The sequence below is a fragment of the Portunus trituberculatus genome, chromosome 7 (assembly GCF_017591435.1).
Source record: "Portunus trituberculatus isolate SZX2019 chromosome 7, ASM1759143v1, whole genome shotgun sequence".
NCBI lineage: Eukaryota > Metazoa > Arthropoda > Malacostraca > Decapoda > Portunidae > Portunus > Portunus trituberculatus.
In genome coordinates, this window is record NC_059261.1 from 1,003,743 (window position 1) to 1,013,742 (window position 10,000).

General features: G+C 45.8%; 1 protein-coding gene across 1 annotated transcript in view; it reads right to left on the reverse strand.

Moving 5' to 3' along the window:
• The window catches only part of LOC123519820 (dual oxidase maturation factor 1-like), a 37,612-nt gene that overhangs the window by 4,581 nt on the left and 23,031 nt on the right, over nucleotides 1-10,000 (reverse strand). Inside the window, exon 10 of the mRNA XM_045281341.1 lies at nucleotides 6,346-6,439. Coding sequence (XP_045137276.1) covers nucleotides 6,346-6,439 — 94 coding nt within the window. The remainder of the gene's footprint in view (nucleotides 1-6,345; nucleotides 6,440-10,000) is intronic.

The window sequence follows — 10,000 nt, forward strand, 5'->3', positions numbered from 1 at the left end:
ACTGGCGAGGAAGCTTGCCACCACAAATTGTCACCACGTCGAGGCTCTCACCGCATGCCGATTAATCCCGCTGGACAAAAAGCCGGGATGCAGACCAATTGGCATCGGCGAGGTGATAAGACGCATCGTGGGTAAATGCGTCATGACGGTGGTCAAGGACGACGTGAGGAGGGCAGCGGGAACCTGCAAGTGTGTGCAGGACAGCAGGCAGGAGGAAGCCGCCATCCACGCTATGAGGGAAATATTCAGTGAAGACAATTGTGAAGCGGTGTTATTAGTGGACGCCAAAACGCTTTCAACACTATTAACAGAAAAACAATGCTTCATAACATTCGAGTAAAATGTCCTCTCTGGCACACTATGTAGAAAACACATATAGTGACCCCTCGGATTTGTACATATGTAGTAATAGTGGTAATAGTGTTAAGGTGTTAAAGTCCATGGAAGGGACAACACAAGGTGACCCAGTGGCCATGGCGATGTACGCCCTCGGACTTTCAGTGCTGCAACAAGTTATCTCATATGAGAAAACGAGTGTGAAGCAAGTGGCGTACGCGGATGACCTGTCAGGGGCCGGCAAAATAACAGACTTGAAAAATGGTGGGGCTTAGTGAACGATAATGGTCCCATCATAGGGTACACACCCAGTGCCGCTAAGTCCGTCCTTATTGTAAAGCCTGAACACTATGACAGTGCAGTGGATAGCTTCAGTGGCAGTGGAGTTATAATAACAAAGGATGGACAGCGGCATTTGGGTGCTGTCATCGGAACAGAGGAGTTCAAGAAGGAGTACATAGGAGAGAAGGTGAAGGAGTGGATACATGAGGTGGAGGTCCTGTCTGACATGGCCAGGACTGAGCCTCATGCAGCCTACTCCGCCTACACCCACGGCTTGCAGCATCGATGGAGATTCGCCATGCGCACCATCCCAGGCATCAGCCCTCTCCTTGCACCACTGGAGGTCTCGATAAGGAACACCTTCATCCCAGCGTTACTGAGATCCCACACCATCGGAGATGGGGAGAGGGCGCTGCTCGAACTTCCACCAAGACTGGGCGGGATGGGAATCACCTCCCCTAAGAAGTTAGCGACTGTGGAGAACCTCAACTCCCTCAAGCTCACCAGGTCCCTCACAGAGATCATTGCTCAGGACGCACATGGTGAAATAGCCCAAAGTGCAGTCACTGAGCAAAGACGAATTATATCTAGAGACAGGCAACAACATCAACGAAACTGTCTCGAAGACCTGATAAACATCCTGCCTGCAACCACAGTGAGAAAAATCCTCACTGCACAGGAAACAGGAGCCTCTAACTGGCTAACGTCACTGCCCATTGGAGCGAAGGGCTTCAGCCTCAACAAACAAGAATTTGTCGACGCCATTGCTCTGAGGTACGGCTGGCCGGTGGAAGGACTCCCCAGTACCTGTGTGTGTAGTTCCCCAATGACGTCAACCACACCATGACGTGCAAAAGGGGATTCGTATGTATCAGGCACGATGAGGTGAGAGATCTGACCGCCAGCATGCTCAGGAGGTGTGCCACGATGTCTCCACTGAACCGACCCTCCTACCGCTAGACGGCGAGCACCTGCGCTACAGAACAGCCAACACCACCAACGAGGCTCGAGTCGACGTCAGCGCACGAGGGTTCTGGACAAGGGACAGAAAGCATTCATGGACATACGGATCTTTGACCCGATGGCCGCCTGTCACCACGAACTCTCCTGGAGGCCGCCCACCGCAAGAATGAGCAGGAGAAGATCCGAGCGTATGGGGAGAGAATCCAACACGTTGACCAGGGCAGCTTCACACCTCTGGTCTTCACCACATCTGGCGGGATGGGCTCCAAGGCTCAGTGCTTCTACTCAAGACTAGCCGACCTAATGGCAGAAAAGAAGCACCAGCCAAGGAGCCATGTCGTCGCATGGATGAGGTGCCGTCTTTCATTCTCCTCCTCAGATCAGCCCTCCTGTGTCTCAGGGGGACAAGGCATTCCACTCCCATACCTGCAGATTTAAGTGGCCTTGACTGCGAGGCTACAGTGGTGGAGAGTGGCATAAGAGTAGATAGAGTAGAGGTAGAGTGAATTTATAGCTAACAACTAATGTTTATATTATAGAGTATTAGATATGGTTGGATGCCACAGTCATTAGCGAGAGTTGGGGCTAATGACCTCCAAGTAGTGGAGCCCTAATTGACGCATCAATAAACATGGGGTGGTGGAGGTAGTAGTAGTAGTAGTAGTAGTAGTAGTAGTAGTAGTAGTAGTAGTAGTAGTAGTGGTGGTGGTGGTGGTGGTGGTGGTGGTGGTAGTAGTGGTGGTGGTGGTGGTGGTGGTGGTGGTGGTGGTGGTGGTGGTGGTGGTGGTGGTGGTGGTGGTGGTGGTGGTGGTGGTGGTGGTGGTGGTGGTGGTGGTGGTGGTGGTGGGGTGGTGGTGGTGGTGGTGGTGGTGGTGGTGGTGGTGGTGGTGGTGGTGGTGGTGGTGTGGTGGTGGTGGTGGTGGTGGTGGTGGTGGTGGTGGTGGTGGTGGTGGTGGTGGTGGTGGTGGTGGTGGTGGTGGTGGTGGTGGTGGTGGTGGTGGTGGTGGTGGTGGTGGTGGTAGTGGTTAAATCATGATTAATACCAGTAGTAGTAGTAGTAGTAACAGTAGTAGTATATACCCCAACATCCTTGACCTTTTTTTAATATTTAATTTGTTTGCTTATGCTGATACCATATCCTCTCCGTTGGGTCTCCCGATCACAATCTCATATCTGTATTTTGTCCTATTTCTCCAATTCTTCCTCAGGATCTTCCCAAAGTGGAGTTGCCTCTGGCGTTTTGCCTCTGCCGGTTGAGGGAACCTGAGGAGGTATTATGTTAATTCTCATTGGGATGACTACTGTCTCGTGTCAGAGATTCATTTCTGTGTGCTGAACGCATAAAAGAGGTGATAGTGTTTGGCATGGAGGCGTACATTCCTCATTCTTTCTCTCAATCTAAACCTTCCAAACCCTGTTTTAACACAGCCTGTTATCACGATATACATGATAGAGAGGTTACCCACAAAAGGTACTTGAGCCTTCCATCACCTGATTCTCATGCGCTTTATATTTCTGCCCCGAATCATTCCAAGTCTGTTCTCCATCTTGCCAACACTCCTTCGTTAATAGAAAATGTAAAAGTCTTTCGAGATCCAACTCCCTCGTATCGAGACATCTGGCCTAAAAAATCTTTCCCTCCTTTATTTCGTTCTGATGGCACCACTGCTATCTCATGTCTCTAAAGCTTCCTTAGTTTGACTATTTAACGCCACTGATTAAAATCCTTCGTAATTATGTTTTCCATGCCCTCGCTGACCTAAACCCTCGGAAGACTTATGGACCTGATGGAATCCCTCCTATTGCTCTCAAAAACTGTATCTCCATGCTTGCACCTTGCCGGACCAAACTCTTCCAACGCTGTCTTTTGACTTCTACCTTTCCTTCTTGTTGGAAGTTTGCCTACATTCCGCCAGTTCCTAAAAAGGGTGACCGTTCTAATCCCGCAAACTACCGCCGTATACTTTTAATATTCAGCTTATCTTATTTTTTTAATCTATCCTCAATGTGAAGACTGTTAATCATCTACCACTTCACAATCTTCTATCTGATTGGCAATAACGCTTCTGTCAAGATCACTCTACTTGTGATCTGTCTTCCCCTACTGAGTCTTGATCATCCTCTTGCAGAGATTTTGGTGAATCTTTTGCTCTTGATAGGGTCTGGCACAAAGTTTTGATCTTAAGACTATCCTCATACGACTTCTATCCTTCTTTCTGCAACTGTATCTAAAATTGTGGTAGACGGCCATTGTTCTTCTAAATCTATTAACAGAGGTTTTCCTCAGGGTTCTTGTCACCCAATCTCTTCCTGTTATTCATTAATGATCTTCTAAACGAAACCTACACTTTTCCACGTCTTTTCAGAGACTACCAAACCTTCGTGAAATTAACCGGACGCCACAGAATGTCTGACTTCTGATCTCTCTAAGATTTCTGATTGGAGTAGGAAAAACCTATAAGTGTTCAATGCCTCAAAAACTCAGTTCCTGCATCTACTAACTCGACATGGCTTTAGATCAGGGAGGTCCTGTCTTACAAATTTGCTCGATATCTTAGAATATATTACCAAGGAGTTAGATGATGGAAATAGCATAGATGTTATATATCTAGATTTTAGCAAGGCGTTTGATAAGGTACCGCATAGGAGGCTAGTGTACAAATTGAGACTACATGGGATAGGGGGTAGGTTAGTTGACTGGATTAGTGAATGGCTTTCTGATAGGAAACAGAGAGTAGTATTAAATGGGGCAATGTCTGAGTGGAAGGAAGTGGTTAGTGGGGTACCCCAAGGATCAGTGCTAGGACCTCTTCTTTTCTTGGTGTACATTAACGATTTAGATATAGGAATTAGTAGCAAAGTATCAAAGTTTGCAGATGATACTAAGATAGCATGTGCAGTACAGGGTGAAAAGGACAATTACAGAATACAACGAGACCTGGACAGGCTGATAGCATGGGCAGACAGGTGGCAGATGGAGTTTAATTCTGAAAAGTGTCAGGTTATGCATTTAGGTAAAGACAACACAAACTTTAACTATGAGATGGAGGGATGTTGGCTAGAGGCAGTAGAGGAAGGAAAGGATTTAGGAGTAGTGATAGACAGGACTATGAAATTTTCAAAGCAATGTTTAGAAGCAAGAAATAGGGCAAATAGGATCCTGGGTTTTATAAATAGAAATGTTAGTTATAAAAGTAAGGAAGTGGTGCGTAGCTTATATAATTCCTATGTTAGGCCCCATTTAGAGTATTGCATACAGGCCTGGTCACCCCACTATAGGCAGGATATCAACATGTTAGAAGCAGTTCAGAGAAGAGCAACTAGGATGATACCAGCATTAAAGCGCCTGGAGTATAGAGATAGATTAAAGGAATTAAACATGTTTTCATTTGAGAGGAGATGTATAAGAGGGATATGATAGAGTTATTTAAAATGTTCTCAGATACAAACTACATAGATGTGAGATCTTTCTTTACCTTAGAGGAGGAAATAGGACTAGAAATCATGGCAGGAAGATTAGAAAGCAAGGCTGCAGGTTAGATATAAGAAAATATTTCTTTAGTCATAGAGTGGTAGACTTCTGGAATGCATTGCCAGAGACGGTTGTAAATAGCACTAGTTTGACAATGTTTAAAAACAGATTAGATAAGCACTTAAATTTATTAGATTTATAATTATGTATAGCACTGCATGATAGTTTTATAAGAAATTTACTATAGTTAAACAAGACATGATCCCCATGTATGGGGACCACAAATTGTAGAGGATTTCGCTGCAGGACTTAGCCCTGTTAATGGGCCAAATATTTAGAATTAGTATACAATGTATTGTGTACTTGTAAGTGTATCTTTAAGTACTGATGACGAGGTCGCTGTGCGACTGATACAGGATAACCTAGATGGGCCCTGGTGGCCCTTTGTTATCCTATTATTTATGTTATGTTATGTTATGACATAACCTTCCAGACAACTATCCCCTCTTCTTCAATAACACTCAGCTGTCACCCTCCTCTACGACTATACACTGAATATCATCGGTCTGTCCTTTGAAATAATAATCTAAACCGGAAACATTACATCTTACCTCCAATCAACACAGCTTGCATGAAGTTATGTGTTCTGAGTTGTCTTCGCCAATCTCTCTCTCCACCCCAACTGTTAACTCCTTATAGGGGCCTTTCCCGTCCATGTATGCTTCACATAATGTGGAGGGACTCGACTCATACTTTTTTTTTCTATATGGGACTGTCTTCAACCTTTTTCTCACCGCTGCGATGTTGCTATCTCTCAATATCTTCTGCAATATTCATGTCAACTGCTCTTCTAATTTTGCTAACCGCATGCCTCCCCTCCTCTCACGACACAAGATGTTGTTGCTTCTGTCTCTCTTATTCTGTCCACCTTTCCACCTCTCTAATGCAGGACTTTGACTTATTCAGGAGGGAGGTTTCAAGACAACTATCTAATACTTTTGACTGACGCTTACCACTCTGTTCGGGAACTGGCGCCTCAGTGTACGTTTCCTTTAATTCTAATTCCTGTTGTCATTGCTCGGTTCCCCATCCTACTAGCAGTAATAGTTATAATAGTGGTAGTAGTAGTAGTAATAGTAGTGGTAGCAGCAGTAGTAGTAGTAGTAGTAGTACTAGTAGTAGTACTAGTAGTAATGGTAATAGCTGCAGTAGCATAAGTTGAGTGGGGGCAGCGGCAATGACAGCATCGGCATAAGCACAAGGCACATTGTCATCATCTCATGGATACTTACAAGGGGACGTGGACCAGTCTCCGCCTTGCACGTGGGTCACTTTCTTGAGACAATGCGTGGTGCCGAAAGCTTTCAGTGTTGTCACCACCCGACGCTGCTCGGGAGAAGCTCAACATGAGTCTTTGATTTAAAGCTATCTACACATTAGCTCGCACACACACACACACACACACACACACACACACACACACACACACACACACACACACACACACACACACACACACACACACACACACACACACACACACACACACACACACACACACACACACACACACACACACACACACACACACACACACACACACACACACACACACACACACACACACACACACACACACACACACAGTCCTACCCGAAGATCGGTCAATGAGCTCTGAGCTCGCTCCGTAATGGGAAGACTGGTTGGGTGACCAGGCGACACCACAGGTGAACTGGGTGACACACACACACACACACACACACACACACACACACACACACACACACACACACACACACACACACACACACAGGAGGAGGTAGTAGACACCCACCTACCGAAACAATAACTTACTCCCAGTGAGATCTAATAGCACTAGTTCAGGAGGTGCTGTGAACCTTCCATTAAAGCTAGTTGTGATCTCGTTGAACGTTTCCCTTTGTGTCTCACAACTCAAGGGGGTAGTCACAGCCTACCCTCTAAAGACAGCTCTCCTTCTTCACACAAAACTACATGCACTTACCACACATACACCCTTCACTCCAAATCAAAATTTAAAAGAAAAATGGGACCCAAAATAAACAACGCCTCGGAGTCCCCTCTGGGAGGGACCAAAATGTCCCCAGGTCGGACACCTCTCCTGTTGAAGACCACAAATGCCTTGACACCTCCCTCAACTTTTTCTACATTAACTTCTGCAACATTCGCGGTCTTAGATCTAATTTTCAATCTGTGGAACACCACCTCTCCTCTACTAAACCTCATCTTCTTTTCCTCACCGAAACACAGCTGTCTGAGGCAACTGACAGTAGCCCCTTCTCTGTTCCCTCCTACTTTCTCTATTCTCATTTTCATTCCAAAGCTGGATGTTGCGTCTATGTACGCAACGACTTAACTTGCTCTCGTGCCCACGCTCTTGAGTCTTCCGAATTTTCCACCATCTGGCTACGACTTAACAGTCACTCTCAAACTAAATTCATCTGTGCTGTTTATCTCTCCCCTAACTCTTCTGACTATAGTAATTTCTTCGACTACTTAACTTCTAAAGTGGAGCACATTCTGTCCCTCTACCCTTTCGCTGAGATTTCCATTCTTGGAGATTTCAATGTTCACCACCAGCTTTGGCTTTCCTCTCCCTTCACTGACCACCCTGGTGAACTAGCCTTCAACTTTGCTATCCTCCATGACCTAGAGCAACTGGTGCAACACCCTACTCGTATTCCTGACCGTCTTGGAGACACGCCCAACATTCTTGATCTCTTCCTCACCTCTAACCCTTCTGCTTATGCTGTCACCCTTTCATCTCCGATGGGCTCCTCCGATCACAATCTCATTTCTGTATCTTGTCCAATATTTCCAATCCTCCGCAGGATCCCCAAAGCGAAGGTGCCTCTGGCGTTTTGCCTCTGCCAGTTGGGGGGACCTGAGGAGGTATTATGCTGATTTTCCCTGGAATGATTATTGCTTCCGTGTCAGAGACCCATCTCTTTGTGCTAAACGCATAACAGAGGTGTTAGTATCTGGCATGGAGGCGTACATTCCTCATTCTTTTTCTCAACCTAAACCTTCTAAACCTTGGTTTAACTCAGCCTGTTCTCGTGCTATACATGATAGAGAGGTTGCCCACAAAAGGTACTTGAGCCTTCCATCTCCTGAATCTCATGCACTTTATATCTCTGCCCGGACCGTTTTAACCCCTCTAACTACCGTCCTATAGCTTTAATCTCCTGCTTGTCTAAAGTTTTTTAATCTATCCTGAATAGGAAGATTTTCAAACATCTGTCACTTCACAATCTTCTGTCTGATCGCCAGTATGGCTTCCGTCAAGGTCGCTCTACTGGTGATTTTCTGGCTTTCCTTACTGAGTCTTGGTCATCCTCTTTTAGAGATTTCGGTGAAACTTTTGCTATTGCGTTAGACATATCAAAAGCTTTTGATAGAGTCTGGCATAAAGCTTTGATTTCAAAACTGCCCTCTTACGGTTTCTATCCTTCTCTCTGCAACTTTATCTCGTGTTTCCTTTCCGACCGCTCTATTGCTGCTGTGGTAGACGGCTACTGTTCTTCTCCTAAACCTATTAATAGTGGTGTTCCTCAGGGTTCTGTCCTGTCACCCACTCTCTTTCTATTATTCATTAATGACTTTCTTAACCAAACTTCTTGCCCTATCCACTCCTACGCTGATGATACCACCCTACATCTTTCCACGTTCTTTCAGAGACGTCCAACCCTTCAGGAAATTAACAGATCACGCGGGACGCCACGGAACGCCTGACTTCCGATCTTTCTAAAATTTCCGATTGGGGCAGAGAAAATCTAGTAGTTTTCAATGCCTCAAAACTCAATTCCTCCATCTATCAACTCGACACAACCTTCCAGACAACTATCCTCTTCTTCAATGACACTCAACTGTCTCCTCTTCCACAATGAATATCCTCGGTCTGTCCTTTGCTCATAATCTTAACTGGAAACTTCACATCTCATCTCTTGCTAAAACAGCTTCTATGAAATTAGGTGTTCTGAGGCGTCTCTGCCAGTTTTTCTCGCCCTCCAACTGCTTACTCTGTATAAGGGCCTTATCCGTCCCTGTATGGAGTACTCTTCGCATGTTTGGGGGGGTTCCAGTCACACAGCTTTGTTTGATAGGGTGGAATCGAAAGCTCTTCGTCTCATCAACTCCTCCTCTGACTAACTGTCTTCAGTCTCTTTCTCACCGCCGAAATGTTGCATCCCTTTCTTTATTTTATCGCTATTTTCATGGTAACTGTTCTACTGATCTTGCTAACTGCAACCCTCCCTCCTCCTGCGGCCACGCTGCACAAGGCTTTCTTCTTCCTCTCATCCCTATTCTATCCAACTCTTTAAAGCAAGAGTTAACCAGTACGCTCAATCATTCATCCCTTTCACTGGTAAACTCTGGAACTGTCTCCTTACATCTGTATTTCCGAATTCCTACAACTTGTCTTCTTTTAAGAGGGAGGTATCAAGGCATTTGCTCCCCTAATTCTGGCTGACGGTTTTGGCACTTTTTGTACTCTTTGGAGAGCCAGCGCTCAAGTGGGCTTTTTTCTAACTTTCTTTTTTTTGCCCTTGGCTGGCCCTCTTCCCTACGTAATAAAAAAAAAAAAAAATTACACACACACACACACACACACACACACACACACACACACACACACACACACACACACACACACACATGCACACACACACACGTCCAGCTTGACAGCGATTCTTCTTGGACACAAGCCTCCTTGCCACTCCGTTACGGGGGCTTGGGTGTGAGACGGTTGATAGATGTAGCACTGCCAGCTTACATCGCTTCATTAGAGGCCTCCAGGGACCTGGTCTGTACCATCAACCGCCGCCCCAACGGCGACAGACTGGACCGCTTGGACTCTGCTGTAGCGATTTTTCGTAACACCCAGTGCCCAGACCTGAACGCAGA